We start from the raw sequence: 20,377 nt of genomic DNA, 5'->3' as shown, positions 1-20,377 counted from the left end.
TCCTCCTACACCGGCCCTCTTTGTTTATTTCCATTCCTAAATATGTGAATTTTTCTACTGCTTCAACAACGTCATCTCCAATTATCCACTGTCCATTTTCTGCAGTGTTGAACTCCATCATCTTGCATTTTCTGTTACTGAGCTTCACTTCCCACTCCGTGCCAAATTCTGTGACAATCTTCAGCAGTCTGTCCATGCCTTCTGAGTTTTCTGCCATCAACACCACACATCGTCAGCATATCCTAAGCATCCAAGCTTCTTATTGGCAATTCTTATCCCAATTTCAGGCACCAGAACCGCACACATAATCCTGCAGGAGAGGCTCATCAACAGTGGCAGCATAAACGCAATTAAAAATAACCATGACCGGCGCATTGACAACCTTAAGGGAAGAAGCATCCCTTTATTGGCACTAGCTCCCTTTAATTAAGAATAGGTGAGCAAAAAATAAAAGTGGTAGAGGCGCCGTTGCAAAGGCTGAACTTGTGCCGCTGATGGAGACGGGAGGACGTAAACAAGGAGGCCGCCGCGGGACTATTATATTCTTGTATTTCCTGCACATACCTGTAAGTACATACCCAGGAGAACCAGAAGAGATGTTTCCCTTGTTTTCAGCCGTGGTGGACACTCGGGATACGTTTTACAGTGGTGCCCACAACACAAAGCACAAATACTCAACACACAGTTCCAATCGGTGTACACACAAGAACACAACCTGACACCAAACATGCCACACAGCCCCTTCCCCCCCATAGCCCCCCTTGACATCACGACTAACGGAATACAGAAATTACTGGAAGGACCCGACACAACTAAATCCACTGGCCCCGACAACATTCCCGCCTTCATCCTTAAATCCTTTGCCCCCATCCTTGCCCATATCCTTCAGACCATATTCACCCAATCACTTTCATCCACCTCATTACCCTCTGACTGGCTTTTGACAAACATTAATCCTTTATTCAAGACAGGTGACCGGACTGACCCAGCCAATTATCGCCCCATCTCACTAACATCGATTCCATGTAAAATTTTCGAACACATAATACACAAACACATAATGAATCACCTTGACGCAAACAACATCCTTACTGACTCACAACACAGCTTTCGACCTAAACGCTCATGTGAATCGCAACTCATTACTACATGTCACGACATTACGAGGCTACTTGACCGACGTGACATTAAACAAGTTGACACTATTGTTTTAGATTTTGCTAAAGCCTTCGACAAAGTCACGCACAAAAGACTGACATTAAAATTGAAATACTACGGGATTTCAGGACCTATTCTTCACTGGATCACTGCATTTCTTACTAACAGGACTCAACGTGTTCTTCTTGACAGATCTTCATCTGACACTGTCCCTGTTTCTTCAGGCGTCCCACAAGGCACCGTTCTAGGCCCCCTTCTTTTCCTTCTGTACATCAACAATATTCCACTGTCAACGCCTAACTCATCCACTAGACTATTTGCCGATGATAGTTTACTGTTTAGAGCAGTAAAGACTACCGACGACTGCAGACTACTACAAAACGACTTGGACGCCCTCGAGCGGTGGGAGCACACCTGGCAGATGCACTTCCGACCAGACAAATGCAAACTATTAAGATTCACCAGAGCGCACAACCCCATCCATCACACTTACACTCTCCACAATTCAGATTAAGAATCAGTTCACACACACAAGTACCTTGGTATCCATCTCTCAACTAACTTGAAATTCAACACCCACATAGACCATATCAGTGCCACAGCCAACAGAACACTGGGGTTCCTGAGGAGGAATTTACATAACTGCACACCTGACATTAAACACATAGCTTATGACACACTTGTGAGACCAACACTGGAATACTGCTCCACAGTGTGGGATCCTTACACACACAGAAACATTGATAGGTTAGAGCAAATCAACACCAAGGCGGCTAGGCTCATTACAAACAATTACACTCGAATGCCTGGAATCACAACACGAATCAAACAACAGATAAACATGGAATCTCTTCACATATGCAGACAAGCACACAGACTTGCACTTATGTACAAGATCACAAACACTTACATTGACCCACAAACATACCTTCACAACGCAAACAGTCAACGTACTCGTAACACACACATCCATAAATACCAAACATATCACACTAACACTGACGCATACAAGCACTCCTACTTTCCACGCACCATATGTGACTGGAACAGCCTCACTCAACAGATTTTAGACTGCGGTACAATAGACTCATTCAGAAAACAAATACACACTCACCTGTCACCACAACACACCAACACTAACAACTACACTTGATTCACTTCCCTCCCCTGCACACTCGGCTCCCCCGTCCCCCCAACAGCCAACACAAATATACGTGTTATGCACATGTACGGGTGCCCTGCACATTATTGTCCAGATCCAGATCCAGACTGGCCGGTACTCTGAGGTCATCTAACTCCCCTGCTGCCTCTCACATCAACCATTTACAGAGGCTAAAAAGGAGATCAGTCTGGTTTTAATTATGTTTTTTTTGGTTCATGGTACAGAAGAAGGGTCAGACTACCACCAGGGTCATCTAACTCCCCTTCTGCCTCTCACATCTACCATTTACAGAGGCTAAAAAGGAGATCAGTCAGGTTTTAATTATATTTTTAGGTTTTTTGGTGTGGATTGGTGTTATATTGTATGTTGTGACTGGGTGGTGTGTGGTGTGGCTGGAAACGGATTTCACAGCAGGGTGCGCCAGAAATTTTTCTATAAAACATCTTTGTGACTTTCTCGGTTTCAAAGTATATTTTTCGATCTCCCGAGAAAATTTTTTGCGGTTTGGAGGGGTTAAACTTAGCCTAGCCTATTGGAAGTAAATTTTTTGTTGCTTAAAACTTTTTAATCAATGGTTATATTAACCAAATTGGGTTTGTTTATTAATACTAATTCACTTATTTGAAATTTCCCAGAAATTCCCAAAATTCCCAGACCCTTTAAATTCCCAGAAACTTTCCTTGGAAAGTTCCTATTTTTCCAGAAACTTTCCCACCCCTTTGCAACTCTAGGTATAGTTAAAGGTTTTATCAACTGAACTACCTCCTATTCTACCCACTCAATTATTGCCCACTTGTTCAGGGTTCTGGGGCGTAGCCAGAGGAGGGGCAGGGGGGTGCAGACTGCCCCCCCTGTGAAATTTTTAGGGAAATTTTGGGGAAATGCTGGAACAGATTTTGTATGCTCTTTTTGTCATAACTTTTAAACACTGTTTTCTTCCTTCCCCTTCCCCTAACTCAACCTTCCCTTCCCTTCCCTTCCTCCATTCTTCCTTCCCCTTCCCCTAACTCAACTTTCCCTTCCTCTTTTCTTCCTTCTCCTAAGTCAACTTTCCCTTCCCTTCCCTTCCCTTCCTCCTTTCTTCCTTCCCCTTCCCCTAACTCAACCTTCCGTTCCTCCTTCCTTTCTTTCTGGTAGAATTTAACATCATCTGGTGCCAAATGTTTTGGGGAAATTTTTCAAGTGTTTGCTCCTTCTGGGAAAAATCCTGGATACGCCACTGCTGGACACCATCATCAAACAATGGTGATTGATCAGAGCAAATATCCATGGTAAAAATTTACCTTTTCGGTTGTGGTGGAGTGACACCATGACGAGTCACGAACTCACAAGGAGGCAATGTGAGGGAGCCTCAACCCCTTCACTCGCTCTTCTCATTGAACAGCATTCTCCCTGTCTTCTTTTTTTCTCATGATATTCAATTTTCACTATCACTTTCTACGTTCAGAATGAGCTTACATTTTACTGATTGCCTAGAAGTATTTAATAAATTAGAGTGGGATAACATGGGAATAAAGATAGACAGTGGTCACCTTACCTTAACCTTAGATTTGCAGGTGACATAGTCTTACTAAGTTAGTCTGAGGAAAATTTGCTGTTGGTCCAAGAAGTGAAGTATTCATGTCATTATCAGTAGTATTTGCCACCAAGCTGACAGTAAGTTAGTCTACTCAAGGTAATCTTAAATCCATCTCAAGTGGATGATATTTTATCTTTTCTTATATATATATATATATATATATATATATATATATATATATATATATATATATATATATATATATATATATATATATATATATATATATATATATATATATATATATATATATATATATATATATATATATATATATATATATATATATATATATATATATATATATATATATATATATTTATTTATTTTATTTTATTTTTTTTCGCACTACTATTGCAATACTAACATTCATTTTTTTTTTTTTTTTTTTTTTTAGGGTAAAAAACATTCTTTGAAAAATTGTTTTAGGAAATTGACTCGTGATTTTACTGTGTTGTTTAGAAATATGTATATGGACTGTAATGTAAATATTTTTTTGTAGCACTCTACAGTAACAGATTTATTTCTTAAATTTCAGAATAAGAAATGGCTACAGATTCTGTTGCTTGGTTTGAATTCCTGCTAAATCCAACATTACTTGAATCACACCTAAATCAAAGTAATCCTGGTAAGTCATTGTTTTCTTTAAAAAAAAAAGGTTACTCTGCTTATTGTATAAAATCATTATTGGAATTTTTCCATAAGGATGATTTGTATAACCTTATTTCCATTTTAGCAGTTATAATAATTTTAACTTCAGAATTCATCTTTTTGTCTGCTCAAAAGAGGTACTCTTTCTGCCTCAAGAGTTTGGTTTACTAATCACACTTCTTTTTGCAGAGCCTTCAGCAATCGGGCTCATCATCCAGTTTATTTACAATTCCATCAAAAGAAGTGATGGAGGAAATATGGAAGTTAGTTTTATCTTGTATTATTCCAAGTATGAACATACCATGCACAGTTGGATTTTCACAACTATTTTTTTCTATAAAGTGTATATATTTTAAAATTAATATTGACATTGATATTCTGAATGGCCTTTAACCCTCTGTTATCTATAAATCTTGCATCTTCAAGCTTGAGACCATGGATCTTGCCCCCCAAGAAAATACAAAGAAGAAAAATGCTCTCTCGGTCCTAGCTCTCAAGACTGCAGCCCATCTAAACTGGAACTTAGAAACATTTGAGCAAAAGTAAGTACTAATGTGTTTTGACTAATTGGGTTTATGCGTGCATGTGTGTGGATGTTGTTTACCTAGTTGCCATGTTCTGCCCATTCATTCATCTGTCTGTCTGTCCACCTTCATCTGCAGTCCTACCTATAATAATATTGCAAATGGTTCTGGTACCAACATTTAAATCTTTTATCTGAAATAAAAGTTGTACTTTGCCTCTTCATCTTGTTTTCGATATTCATTTAATCAGCTGTGAAATTAATTTCAAAAGTTTAATTTCCTGTTCTAATGTCAATACTCCACCTTTCAGATTGCCACTCCACATGTTGGATGCCCTTTTAGTTGCATTACTGATTGAGACGGGAGAGGAAATGAGCACTCCCTCACTCCACGGAACACTAGACACAGGGCCGTTACTCTCCTATCAGCTGTTCAGTTTAGCGCTGTATCATCGTTATGCTCTCAGGGCTCTCGTCCAATCAAAACTTCCAGCCAAGCCGATAAAGGTTTCTAGTGTGCCTATGTAAGTAAATTTCCAAATTTATGAAGATAGAACTTTATGAGCAATGAATAATAGTTAGCAGCCATTTCTTACCTCAGACACCTGTCACTTTTCATGCACTGACTATTGTGTGCTCAAGAAACTGATCCATAGTAGTGTCCACTTTAATGACTCCAAGTCTGTTGATATTCTCGTTAGCCTCTGCGTAGCCGTGCCAATTTATCCCCACAATTGAAGTACTTTATAATTTATGTGTGTGAAGGTTCAAGTGCATTACACAGAGAGCCAGAGCATTGCTTTTCAGGGCATTTGATATTTTGTACAACCAGACAATCTATATTTATGTATTATGCATTCCATGCCATATTTTAAATAATTTAATAGGTGATTGTAGGAAATTCAATTTCACTTTTTCCTGCATTTGCAGTCCTGGACAACAGGACCCAACACAGGAGTCTCGTGAAGTGCAAGAAGGAATTTTTGAGGTCCTTAGCAGAGGGGCAGATGTCTCAGTCAGGATACTGGAGCAGTTGCTGGGTGCAGGGGAGGTAAGAGGAAGCTTCTTACACTTAAGTTGCATGGGTTAGTTGGTATGGATACTAAAGTCGTTTACTCCAGATCAGATGATCATCTATTTATGAACTAGGTGCAGACTCATTTGATACTAGTGGCTTTTCCTAGTTGAGCCAATGGCCTTGCCCATTGCCAACTAGTTTAGGGCAAAATCCATTGAATATTGTTTTATGACCATAATGTTTATACTATGAGTAAGAAGCCTCATATGCATGACTTCTACACCCTCAAACCCATTCTCCAACCCTTTCTTTTTGCATTCTATTTATTTATATCTCTGATGCCCTATTCCCTCACGAGATCTTCCTTTATGGGGGTGGCCACGGCCACAGTGTTTTCAAGTTCCCTTTTCCGGCTCTCCCTCTCAGCACTCTTAATTCCTCCAACCCCTCACTCACTCCAGTACTGCTCTGTTTTTCCTCTTGTTCTTCCTTCCATACATTTGCCTGTACCTGCTGTCACACCATCTCTCACCATTTCTTTTCCTATTTTTTCCTCCTACTACTTATATTTTCATTTCTTATCATCCTTACTTCTACTACTTCCACAAATTGGTCAGAAGCATTTGTAAAACTGCATGGTCATGAGTAGCAGAGTAGCCCAAAGAATCCCGTAGATCCAGTCCTCTCTTTCCCATTATTATGTATTCTCAGATTATATAAGTACTCTGTTGTTCCACATTCTCACCTTAGGCACATCAGTCATATTTATTTATACTATTTTTTTGTTTGTTCCAAGATTAGTTATTAATTACTAATCTCCATACTTATTGCAGGTTCGTGCACCAGCGCTGGCAACCTTCACTGTCCACACGCACCAGAGCTCAGCCATCACCCATCTGTGGGACCGCTGTCACCTAGTCCCTGATGAACAGTTCAAGTATCAGGTTTGTTTAGTAATTCTTTGTACTTTCTGTTTTGTCAAATATGTTTCATTATCGTCTGATGTAGACTGAACTGATGGAAGCATCTAACTACAATGTAGAGATGTAAATGGATATCACCAGAAAACATTGATTAGAGATAAACAGAATAAAAGCAGTGTAAAAATAAAGGTAAAAAGATATAGCTTGGTATTCTTTGCTGTGTCAGTGACCCTTGAGCCTGAGGTGAGTAAGAATCCACTACCCCAAGACCCAGGGCAAGTGTGACATGCAGGATACCACAGTTTACCTTCCCCAGGTTTTCCCAAGCACACATTTATTGACCAACCCAAATGGAAGAATAAACATCTGGATGGGCTTCCCGTCAACTACCCTGCCTAGGATTTGTGTCATTGGTGTATTTTCTACTTTGGGATTTTGGGTCATTTTCTAATCAGGCATTGTGTTACCCTCTGCACACCTGTGTGGGCACCCGAGTTGACCCAGGGTGTGGAAAGTGGCCAATGGCCCCTACCCTCCTTATTATTATTGGGTCCCTCTCATCCACCTCAGTGGTGAAGTGATTTGCACACCTAGCCACAAATCCGTGAGCCAGGGTTAGATTCCTGCTTGAACTGTTGGCATGCAGCCCACCCAGCAGTCCATCCTCCTAATCAGGCTAGTTGATGAATGGGTATCTGGGAAAACCTGTGGAAGGTAATTGTGGTAAGCCTGATTTCACACTAGTCCAGTGTCCCGGGTTAAAGTGTCATTTTCTGCCACATGCTCACAGGCCAGTGTGATGGATATGAGCACCAAGGTCATGCACAGCTAAAGCGTATGCCCCCAAACATTTTTTTATCTCTCAATGGCTCACTAGTCTTAGTCCCATTACCTTTTTGCCAAACTTCATATACAGATTGTGAGTGTTATTTTCATTCAAAGATGATTTCTGCTGTGGAATGATCTTGTACCGTAGAATTTAGTGAACCAATACACCTGTATACATTTTTTTTTTCTTTCTTTTTTACAGATACACTATGACTTGGGAGCATATCACTATCTTAAAGAAAGGTTTGAGGATGCTTATTCTCACTTTTCTGAAGCACATAAATTGATGTCAGAGTTGGGACCACAACCAGAATATTGTCAAGTAAATATTGACAAGCTGAAAGGATATTACAACAGTTGTGCTTCACTGTGTGGACGATCAACCCCTGTGGATAAAAGGTCTCTCTATGACAGGTTCCTCTACACTAGGGACACGGGATACCAGGTAAGGGTTGCACTGCTCTACATCCTCTCCCACCCCATATCTTTTACAGAGCTTACTCAAATGCATACTTGTGTATATACATGTGAATTAGGAATTTACTTTTGTCTTATTGTTATCTATTATATATAGAATGGGGACTCATCTTTCAGGACCTAGTAAAAGTTCTGTCAGAAGATAACTTGGCATTTGAAATACCGTTATATATGCGAAAGAATCTTGAACTGGACCTGCAAGCAAGGCCTGAGAAAGCTCCCCAAGGACTACTAATGCAGGTGATTTTTCTCATTTTCTGTTACATTCTTTTTTAAGGTCCATTAATTACATATTGATGACTAGAATTTTATAATTCCATAGTAAGACTTTGGTTCTTCAAAGAATGATCATTTTGAGATCCATATGCACTTGGGGTGACCAGTGAGCTGTCAGTCATGATGTTGCCTTTGCCTACTCGGTCTCATTTTTTGTCCTTAGCATAGTCAGTGTTGTGACCCGGTGAGATCTGGGAAGAGACATTTCTGGGTGGTAATTTGAGCAGTCAGTCAGGTTAACTCAGGGTCATGGGTCAACTAGTGTCAGGAGCTGCTCCACTGCCTGACTCATCAAGCTGTAGTGCAGACAGACACTGTGTCTCAGAGTCACCCAATGCCAGTGGTTACCCCTAATCTGTTCAGGGTGTTAGAAGTAAGGTCATTTTGAAAAAGGTAAAATCTTGCTGAAGTTCCATTAATTAAGTGCTCTATTTTAATAAGATGTAATTGCTTAACCTTTTAGGTGCAAACCTTAAATGCAATTCGCTGCGTGCTGGAAGGGGAGTCCTGGAATAGCAGTTACCCGCTGCACCTGGCTCAGTCTGGCAAACCAGGAGTGCAGTTTCTGATTCAGGTAGAAATGCATGAAAATACAGTCCCTTGAGTGCTTGTTATGCATAAACACATCGATGTTCAAAGAATCAGCAGTGTTAAAGACTTCACTATGGTGATACTGAAATAGACATTACAATTTCTTTAATTTCCAGGCATTAGCAGCAAAGTTCTCGAAGTTCAACAACTCCCACAAGGAAAGGCTGCGCATGTTCATAATGGCCATTAGCATCACCTCAAACATTTGTGAGGTATTGGTTCCAGCAGTCAGAGCATGTCCCCCTCTCAAAGCTCTTTTCTCTCAAGAAGAATTGGTTTTGATGTGGCCCAAACATGAAGAAACTAAACTCCAAGCCTACCCTCCAGGTGAATATCACTGACCCCGCAACTACTTTTGGTTGGACGTAGCTTGACACACAGCACGTCAGGACGAGTGCTTCAGCAGTATGCATGGTCATTGTAAAGGACAGAAGCAAATGCATACTCTTCTTCTAACTTTCCATGTAAAATGTTTTGGTTACATTTGCATTTTTCAATCTTTTAGAATTTTTCCTTTTTTCTGAGAGTTATTGAAAAGTTTCAATAGTTTTTTTACAGCTGTTTCCCTGGCCTCCTTTTAAGAGCTACTTTGATACAGTGCTCCCCAGGAGCTTTCCATGTTTTCATACTTTTATTTATTTATTTATTTATTATTATTATTATTATTAATTTTTTTTTTTTTTTTTTTTTAACTTCTTGGATTTTTTGTGTTATCTAGTCATACTTTATTCTGGGGCTTAATTACTTGAATTATGTTGGATACACATGTATTTTTATAAATGTGTTTTGTCATGGGCTCTACTGATTGATCTCAACTTTTTTGCAGTTGATCCAAACAGCCTAAATGATATAATATGGGACTTGATTCACTCATACAATCCAGAAGTGCTGAAAAATGCTGTAATGCTTTACAAAACAACATTGCCACCCAGACAAGATATACCCAAAAAAGAAGTTCCAGAACTTAGTACCAAGGTAAGACATTTCTTTAGCATGTTTCCATGGATTTATGAGAAGTATGAAATATTCAGGAAATTATAGAAAAGACATATCTCAGACAAGAGGGAACCAGTTACATGAAAAATTACTAAAAATATGTTGAAGAAAATTAATGGTCTAATTTATTTTCCTCTTTTTTTTGCAGTGGGAGATGCCCATCCCCATATACAACACTATAATGAAGCTCCCCCAAACTCCTCAAAGAGAATTGGTGTATCTGTACATAGCAAAAGCTGTGGAACTCGCTCAGGCCAAGGTAAGCTGGAACATTTCTCCGCTTTGTGGCTGTGAATTGCCAATCAAAACCGGAGCGATAATGAAATGCACTGCTCTCACATTTCACACGTAATTAGTACCAAAATGCTAAAAAAAAATAAATAAATAAAAATAAAAGTGATATGTGAAGTCAATAAGTAATAGGATGAAATAGTTGGTTCCAAGGAGGCAGAGCTGGACCAATATTTTCACCAAACTATATCTGTTTATTTATTTATTTTATTTTTATTATTATTATTATTATTTTATTTTATTTATTTATTTATTTTTTTTTTTTTTTTTTTTTCCTGTAGCACCGGTAGTCTTTCATTAGTGGCGCAGGCTAATTTTACTTATAGTGGCTGCTGCGATGCATTTGCACTAATATTGGCTGTATCAGGGTGCTCCAGCAGTCTAGCACCACGACTTCTCCTCTAGCAGCTGAGAGCCTGAGACTGACATTATGCAAACAGGAGGATTTAGTAACGAGGGAAGATCACACACATAAACTGCTTGCCCCACTAATGCACTGACTAGAAAAGGGGATTTAAAGTGTATGCAAACATGGCAGACATATGAACATTGGGTTGCACTGCCTCTGACTATTCCTACACCTCTTGCTTGCTTTTAAGTTTTGAGATGTATATAGAGTTAGGAGACTTTATTCCAGTAAAGGTCAGTTTTGTCTACATTATATAGTGGAGTAGATCTGTCTGGATGAGGAGTGCAGCCTTTAGGTGAAACATGCAGTCCTTAGCAGCAAAAACTCATCATGGGGGTATCCTTGCTTCACCATACCCTAGTTTTTCTTATCCTTATCTCCCTTGTTTCCCTTGCTCAAGCATTTCCATATATTTCTAATTTAATTACTATATATTTACTACTGAGTTCCTCTCTGGTGTCAAACGAATAAATTCCAATGAAATAGCACTTCTGTTTAGCACAAAGTCAATTTATCACAAATTTCTTTGGCACTTAGCCAGTGTTAAGTTGACGTCATACTACTGTATAACTGTTTTCTTTAAGGCATACTTATTGAAAAGTTGCTGAAAAGGTTACCTTCATTTCAGAGCTTTAGGAGTTCATTGAGCCTTCTGGAAGATGCCAACAGTCATGCGGCAAAACTCCCTGGAAGAGAGACTGGTCGCCTCTGCAAGCTTTTGATGTGGATGCTTCTCATGACTAAGATCCAGCATTGCCTTCATGAATTACCCTGTGTTGACAGTTAGTAGCTCCATAAAGTTACTGGTCCTTTGTGTGAGGAGAATGGCTTTACACTCACTTCTTGGTTAAAACACAGATCATTTAAGAATAAAGTGTAGTCACGTCCAAGGACATGCTATCACAACTATCTATCCATTGTTTTAACACCCTGTTCTTTCTGGGAACTTCCCTTCAGGAGTTGACCATGACTGAAGAGCTCAGTTCTCTCCATTCCTACAGTTAATTCATTTTAGTGGAATTTAATTTAGTTGGCCCTTGATATACTGAATGGTATTTTTCAATTATTTTGCTCCTTATAATGGAATGGTCCAGTAAATTGAGATTATTTGTGCAATAATCATCTTGATCAGCAAGTATTTGGTAGAATGGCCCATTACATAATAAGTATGCCTCACTGAATGATATGGGAAAGAATGGTAAGATTTTGGGAGGTTTTAAGTTCAGTGTTTGAAAGCTTTGGGAATGATCCTTGTTCAGTTTTTTTCTGTATCTTTGTTAGTCAATAAATATAAATTTAGTTTTGTAATTCTCTATGGTACCAAACTATTGCATTCCATTGAAATAAGATTTAGCATAAAATTGATTTGGTACAAGTTTTTATAGAACCTGTCTCATGTTAAACTGCCTTCCTAGTGTACATGGAGACTTCACTTGTTCTTGATAGGGTGATAAATAAGTGTATGTAGTTTAGATCTTTGCGCAAAGAAATTGCTTTGTAGTGCCCTTTGGTGTTCCTCTTGCAGACTCAGTGATGAGTGAGCTGACAAATGAGGCACGGCAGTGCTTGAGTGCTCACAGCGGAAGAGACGGCATCGCTCCTTGGACTGGCGTGAATTACTGGTAATGTATATGACAACTACACTGTGTGCTTACTGTTATGACAAATTACACCCCTGATTGATTTCCTTTTTATTCATTTTTATACAGAGGTGATAATGGTATGTGGCCTATGTATATGAATATTTCATACTTTTTTTCCCAGGTGTATTCTCATTCTGCTTAATGCTGGAGAGTGGGGAAGCCTGCTGGGAGGGATCTCTCTTCCCTCACATATCTACCTATTAGGACTTGTAAAACCTCTGGCAGCCACAGCTCATGCACTGAGAGAGAAGCACACTAGCAAGACAGTGTGGTATGATTTATGGGATGTAGGTAAGTTGATATATGTAAGTTTTTAATTAGCACGATATAAACTGTATGCATAATTTAACTCAAATCTAAGATATCAAAGTTGAAATAATACAGGTTTTTTTATACATAGCAACACCAATCTTAGATTTTAGTCCTTAACACACCCACCTTTGTTTTGAAAGCAACTTGGAGTGCTTGTATATAACATATTAGGAGAAATTAGATGTAAGACTATGTGATTTGTTACAGCTAAACATATAAGAGGAACCTCCTCTTCTACTAAACCTTCAAGCCAGCCCATTCACTTTCCATTGTGTTAGTAAATTTTTACCTTTCTGTCACGTATGTGATTTTGAATTGCACAAACTTAATAGATTAGATCACCAAGCAATGAGTTATCTTTGGTTTCAGGTGTATTTTTTAATAGAAATGTATTAGGATTAAGTGTGGTAATGATGTAATGGCCATCACAAACTAACTATCTGTTTCTTTTCAGTTGTTGGAATAATTGCCAACAGCTCACAGCATAAACGGTCCAGCTCAGGCCAGTCCCTCTCTATGGAGCGGCATCATGACTCAGGTATTCATGTCAAGTCATCTAATTTTTATTGAATTTCAAACGGTTATATGATGGTGGTCTACATAACAATGCAACCTATAACACATAATATAAAAAGCTCATTGCTCATAATTTTTAAAGTGGTTTGTCAGATTCCAAAATGAAATACTGCTACTATATATGCAATGAATCAGAAATTTGGGGTTTTAATGTTTTAATATATGCTTACTCAGAATATCAGTTACTGTGAACTGTCCCCCCTTTTCTATCTCATTCATTGGGGCATACACAAACACACACATACTTCAAGATATTTATCTTACCCATCATTTATATTGCCTTTGATTCACACCATCCATGCCCATCCACTCCTGCCAGGGGGAGACCAGTATGGCACACCCTTCTTTCCCCTTCCCTTTTCTATTCTGAAGGATCTATCTGGAATATAGCATTCAAAAGAGTACTCATTAGGCAGAGTTTTGATGGACACAAACAAAAATAATGGAAATCATAACTTGTGGAAATGTTACACTGATATCCAAGATTTAGAATTTACTGAAGTTAAAACTTCATTAACATTTTCTTAAATCTTGTCTTTCACAGTTGTCATGAGTCGATCTGCATTTCTTGACTTTATTGAAAATTTACGTGACCCAACGTGCCTTTCAATCCTCATCTCCCTCCTGGGCCATGTACTGAACCTCCTCAATCAGGAGCCAAGCAGTGAGATCCATATCGACCATCTAGCCATGTGGCCGCCATCTGTCAGTGGGTAAGTAGATTTTTCTGATGTACATGAGTAGAGAAGCAAATCTTAAACTGTTTAATTTATTCTCCATAATTCTAACCATTTCATCCCCTTTTGTCAGATGAAGTTTATAAAAAAATTATCTCTGCTGTATTGCTTTGTGTTCCATGTCTTTCACTACTTCTCTAAAGTTTTATGAAAAGAAAATTGACTAGTATTTTCTCTTCCAGAAATGGATGGAAGGATAAAGTAAAAGACACTCTCACCTGGCTTGTTGATCATGCCACCAGGCTGTACCCCACCGGAACACATGTAAGTCTTAAGATGTTTAGAATTCATCATGGTTATCATTGTCACCAGCATCACCAACATCACACTCCCCATTTCCTAGACATAGTGACAGTTAGAAAACCACTAGTTTAATTATTTATTTTTATTCATTTATTTTATTATGTACATGTTTATGTTCTCCCCCTCTCAGACAAGTGCAGCCTTGTGTACCTCTTGGCATCTGTCTAAGGCAGACTTAGCATACATGAGTGACCAGTACCACAACGCCTTGGCCGGCTACCTCACGGCAGTATTTGTTGCCACAGACTTCCTCAGGAATGACAATGGAGTTGACCAGTCTGTTCTCACGGACAGCATAATCAGAAGAATGATAAGATGCTGCATGAATCTCAATTGCTACACACAAGTAAGGGATTTTTTTGTCAGTTAATATTCATTTAAGCTTTTTAAATACAGTGGCTCATATGTAATGGATAAGTAACTCCTAGTTTTGTTGTAAATGAACAATTCTTTCATACCTCTAGCTGTGATTATGTATTCTTCCACAGAAGCTTGAGAGTTTTCATAGCCACTTACTAGAATACTGTATAAAAGTTCTGCATGACTGAGAGTGCATATGGTATGGACACCAGAAGGGCCAGGTGTATGGCCATTCTCTTATTGCTCTCCCTCCATCTCTGCTCTTGCTCTACTGATCAGAGATTAAATTTTATGTGCAAGGACAGAAATTTGCCATCTCATCATTGACTCACCAATCATGAAAGTTTAACTCCTGTCACAAACTTTGACCCTTAATTTCAAATTTGGCTACAGGAGGTTGTCTTGCGTTGCAGCGCCGGAACAATCTGGTTGGTAACTCACACTTAGCATGTTAAGACAACAGTAGCGACAAAATTCATCCCTCCTTTTTGCATGTGTATGTAGATGTTATCAGTTGCTATGTTCTTAATTACAATATCCCTCAACAGGCAGCTATATTGTGTCAGTTCCTGGAGAGCATTGACTACAGCACAGCCCTCCGCTGCTTGCAAGAGAGAAATGCTGTGGACGCCATGGATGCATACTATTCCTGTCTCTGGGATGTCTCTCTCATTGAGTTCATAATTAATATGCACCACAAGCGAGGCGAAGTGCACCGCAGAGACAAGGCAGTAAGTGCACCTTTACCTATAGCAAGTAAAATGGATTGGCTCTTCATACAGGATTTCAGTATTCAGATGAAGTGTTCGGGCAGGAGTGAATAATCAGGATTGTATTGATACTGCCTCCCATCATCTTGACTTCACCAACCACTCATCTTTGTTGTAAATGTTTTGGAGCATGTACCCATAAACTGCTCTCAACTCTCAAGATACAATGTACTAGTCATAATGTCTGTTACTTGGGCTGTCTGCTTGTTTAACTGACTGGCATATGTGGCCTCATTTTGGGTCACCTCAAGTTTGGCTCGGGTAAGAGTACCAGGTAAAAGTTTTAAAATGAGGGCAACTCATCTCACTCAGCTCAAAATGATGGGTCTGCTTGAGGTCAACTCTAACAACAATGATGAGATCCAGAGAGAAGCAGCAAAGGTGCGCAAACACAAGTTTCTGCGCTCCATGGCCAAGCAGTACCTGTGATGAAGGTGGAGGTGGGAGAGCACCATGCTTCGGGTATGCACAGGACTAGAGGGGATAATATGTAAGGGTTTGCATGTATTTTGTTGGGGTTGGGTCACAAGGATTTATTACAAGTAATGTAGAAAGTTTATAAGTCCTGTTCATATATTAAGATTTGAATTTCATGGAAGGCAAGTAACTTTTTTTCTGCTTGGATATTCAATTAGATAACATCTTAAATATTTTCTTTACTCATATTAATGATTTTTGGGTTTTACCTATATGCCAGCATGTTTTCTTCTGCAGTAGATTTCGTATCTGTTATATCAAGCTGAATAACTTCTTGAAAAAAAATTAAGAGTCTTTACATATGTAATAGAAAAGTGTGTGTGTGTGTGTGTGTGCATGTGTATACAGTCATGGTCAAGGGAATTGTGACCTGTAAAATGATTAGTAGTAAAGATAGTAACTTATGTGACTTCCAGACCCTTAACATTTATTGAGCTTTAGTTTCTGGTACATCTAGTAACCAGCACTTGCTGTTTCATGTAAGTTTGCTTCAGATACTCTTTGATTGATATTTGGGTTAGTAAATGAATATCCTCCATTGTTCCTCATAATATCTCGTGTGTTCTTGCTTATCTTCAATCTTTGGAAATGTGCACAAATGTACGCAGAAAAAACATAGAGAGAGTTAGAAGTCTTCCCTAAATTAGGGAGTAAATGTACAAGTACAGGACATTTTCAAACAAACTGGTTACAAAAAAAAATTAGTCATGTGCATCTTGACTGCTAAACCATAACCAGAACCATCAAGGAAGGCCTCTTTGAAAAGCAACATGATCCTGAATAGAAAAGTGCAGAAAAAAATCCCTTAAAGAGATTACTAAAAATCACCCAGATCTGGTAACACATGTGAATTAACTTAAGGATACTAACTGAAGAACAGCTGAACTTAGGCTATTCTCCTTCCATGCTGTCATTAAACCACTACCGATGAGAAAGATGAAGTTAATACATGCCACATTGGCTAAATAATACAAACATTATACTATACTAAAGGAGAATATCTAAATGTGCTCTTCAGTGACGTAAGTAGTACCTTCACTTTGTCAAGTCAAGTATCCTGATTCTGTGATAGAGTGGAATGCTTTTGAGAGGTGCTGATGTTGTTGGAATTTATATTTTTGACATATTAGGTAACAAGGGCTACTTTCTATTGTGAGATGTTAAGGGAGCATCTTCTACTCTTGTATGGAAAGCACAAGGGAGCCCCTACCCTTATGCAAGACACAAAGCAAAAATATTCTTGGAAAGATTCTAGGATAATGAGACATCTCTCCATGAGTGGTCTGGTAGCATATCAGACAATAGTCTAACATACACCTTAGGGTTATTGAGAAAGATAAACAAAACTAATGAAGACTTCCTTGGAGGCACTCAAGAATATACTTGAAAATTTGGAACACAATGAAAAGGAATTATTTGATAGATATACCAAGATCATTGTCAAGAAGATTAAAAAAGGATATCAAAGTTAGGAAAGATGACAAAATAATTATTAATAGATAAAACCATCTAATGATACTTTTTACAATTCTCATTCCTTGTTTTTTGCATGTTGCAACTCCCATGACTGCAACTGTGTATAGATAGATTTAGAGATAGATATCTTTAAGTAAATATAAAGCTATCTTACTGTAAACTCTTCATTTCCCATGCCGGCAGGAAGGAATGATTGAGTCCTAGTGAGCAGAGGCCCCCACGTAGTCAGGAAAGAAAAATGACTTGGACTGGACTTCACATTCACGTGGTTATATGCCCAGACCTTGTCAGGACTAATGTATCTATTTACATGAAGAGAATGCAATAAATTTTCTTTATAAAAAATATAAGTATATTGATGCTCCTTTGCATCTATGTAACAGAAAGAAACTTAGGTCAAAGTTGAATATATTATGCAAAGGTAAGGTGTCTTCTGAAACCTGTCCACAGTGCTTAGTATAAATTTTGATTATACCATCAGCAGGATAAAGGGAGGCTGTCATACCAGGAGGGATATTTGAGTGAAAGAAATCAGTTATGAATACATTTCTTGGTTAGACAAAGGAAGGAGCCATGAGGAGCAAGACCACACTATACATTTATACAGTGATAGTGTGTTTCTAAGGGGTGCAATACTCTTGAATTCTGCCGTACGTCCCTCAAAGACGAGGACATGGAATGATACAGTAATAAACATCTACTTCAATGATGCCACAATGATAGAATGTAGAATAAGCTTTTGCAATTTGCATGTTACTCGTGAATGGTTGTAATGCCAATGACTAACACAAGTATATGCACTGCCACACAATATCCACCAACCATCTTCAATACTTCAAAACTGCTTTCATCACTGGTATCCATAGTTAAAATAGATTTTCAGTTACATTTTATTTTTCTATATTTTTTACTATATTCTTCATGGTAAAATATGCAATAGAAATGGTTAGTATAAGTAGTTGGAGAAGGTGCATAAAACAGCACAAGTGTAGAGGAAGAGTATAGGAGAGAATTATATAGAAAGACAACGTGGAATTGAGCAACTAATCGTACAAATAGATACCAGTGATAGAAGCAGTTCCGGAATATTAAAAGTATGGTGGATATTGTGTGGCATTGCATGTATTTGTCAAATCATTGGAATTATAACTTACCTGATCACATATAAACTGCAAAAGCTTATTCTCTGTCCTATCATTATGACATGATTAAAGTAGTTTTATTTCTGGTTCTTTTATTTGCTGTACTTACTAAAGATTTAATCTCCATCACAATATTAGTCTTATGTTAGCAGGATGAGTAATGGGCTTGCTACTCATTCTTCGTATCCCATAATAATGAGCTCTTCTTATACCTTAACCCTTTCATTGCTAAACGCTCGCAGTGAGTGTTAGGCGTATTTGCTTGTGGTGCTAAACGCTTGCTGCGAGCTCCACCTGCACTCAAATCTCCCGCGTATGAGAGTGTTCCAACACTAATTCTCACAACACAAGATTGCCAATTGAGTGGGTTCTTCACTAAATTTGGTGGAAAATCATATCAGCCCAGCGCAGCAAATCTACGGACAAGTAACTGGTGGATGTTCTTGCCCAATATAGCGGCATTTTTGCATAGCTTCACCTATCACCTGACTGATTCTTTGAACAAATAGTTGTAAATATTGCAGTTGACAATACTCCCTTGCCAGAGTCTGAAGGAGAGATGTCCATAGTTACATCAATATGGCTGATCATCCCGCACGCACCGACGTAAGTGTTAACATTCAACACTCCCTGAACATGCATGTACATTCGCAAGAGAGGCATACATAACCGACTCCTATAGATCTGGACTTCCTCTTTCCAGTGGTGTTTTTAGTTTTTAGCTGTGATGAATAGTTTTTGAGATACAGAGGTTAAAAGAGACCCCCCATTGGGCTGCCCGACTGCGCCTGAGGGGATAGTCACGTCCGCACCGCGCGCAAGGAAAGGGTTAAGCCATGCTGCACTCCTTACCCTCCCTTGCTATGCATCAGCCCTTGCCTTTATCACATGATTTTTGTAAGTTATTGATTAGTAAAGGAATTAGCTAAAATTTAAGAGATTATTTTTGAAAAGAGAGGCCTGACATGACTGCTGAAGTGTCAATGGAACACTTTGTTGAACAGACTTCAGTACTGGGCAGAAGCTTCAAGCAAGACTCACCAGCCATAACTGAAGTTTGAAAAATGTAGGTTTACAAAGTAGGAAAGCCTATGTGAATTAAGTTCAGCATGTATGTAGCCTATATAGATGTGTGTTATGAAACTTGTAGTATGGAAGTGTCAGTTTCAACAAAACTAGTACAAACTATTCTTAATACTAGTTCACCCACAGGAGGAGATGGGAAACTGACACTTTACCTATACCAGTATTTATTCATAAAGTTTGTATTTAATTTAGAGGCAACCCAATGCCTGTAGAAGCTCCCAGCCACCCTAAAAATTATTAGATTTAAAGACTCACTTGCCACTAGGTTCCCAGTCCATCTCTGCCTTGTATATGAAACTGCAGTGACTCATTACAATATAAATTTTGCAGAGGACTGTATCAATCAGCCTATCCTGATGTCTGTCCCTTGGAGCTCAAGGTAGAGGCTGTGGCACTTCACTCTCCCTATTGTACTACCGAATCCAATTGTCTCAAGAACACCAAACTCAAGCTGTCATGAACGAAGACAAGATATGGCAACGTCACTCTTCCTCCCCCCGGGTCTCCTGGGTTTGTTGACTGTCAGGTGTCTCTTAATACTTTCCAGGTGTGTGTGTGTGTGTGTGAGAGAGAGAGAGAGACATGCTGTCCTGAAGACCACCCATCAACCCGG

At 38.7% G+C, this 20,377-nt stretch overlaps 1 protein-coding gene across 4 annotated transcripts; it reads left to right on the top strand.

Moving 5' to 3' along the window:
- The first annotated feature begins 287 nt into the window (after nucleotides 1-287).
- LOC127004128 (integrator complex subunit 8-like) lies at nucleotides 288-20,317 on the top strand. 4 transcript variants are annotated; one of them, XR_007757648.1, is made up of 24 exons: nucleotides 487-566; nucleotides 4,438-4,527; nucleotides 4,740-4,813; nucleotides 4,977-5,092; nucleotides 5,385-5,597; nucleotides 6,004-6,124; nucleotides 6,925-7,035; nucleotides 8,045-8,287; nucleotides 8,437-8,559; nucleotides 9,059-9,169; nucleotides 9,303-9,513; nucleotides 10,013-10,161; nucleotides 10,331-10,441; nucleotides 11,511-11,664; nucleotides 12,408-12,504; nucleotides 12,647-12,816; nucleotides 13,292-13,375; nucleotides 13,958-14,126; nucleotides 14,333-14,414; nucleotides 14,584-14,799; nucleotides 15,362-15,544; nucleotides 15,896-16,045; nucleotides 17,720-19,744; nucleotides 20,095-20,316. XR_007757648.1 is itself a non-coding variant. In XM_050871514.1 (23 exons), exons 2-22 carry the CDS (start codon nucleotides 4,446-4,448, stop codon nucleotides 16,010-16,012), a joined length of 2,937 nt encoding a protein of 978 aa, XP_050727471.1. In that variant the 5' UTR covers nucleotides 288-436; nucleotides 4,438-4,445; the 3' UTR covers nucleotides 16,013-16,045; nucleotides 17,720-20,317. The 4 variants fall into 4 exon arrangements, 2 of the variants coding, with proteins under 2 accessions (XP_050727471.1, XP_050727470.1); XM_050871514.1 differs by lacking the exon at nucleotides 487-566 and adding an exon at nucleotides 288-436 and having other exon boundaries at nucleotides 17,720-20,317; XM_050871513.1 differs by having other exon boundaries at nucleotides 427-566; nucleotides 17,720-20,317.
- Nucleotides 20,318-20,377: the final 60 nt, after the last annotated feature.

This window comes from Eriocheir sinensis, chromosome 27 (assembly GCF_024679095.1).
Source record: "Eriocheir sinensis breed Jianghai 21 chromosome 27, ASM2467909v1, whole genome shotgun sequence".
Taxonomy (NCBI): Eukaryota; Metazoa; Arthropoda; class Malacostraca; order Decapoda; family Varunidae; genus Eriocheir; species Eriocheir sinensis.
The sequence above is the reverse complement of the archived record's forward strand: the minus strand, read 5'-3'. Positions and strand labels throughout refer to the sequence as shown.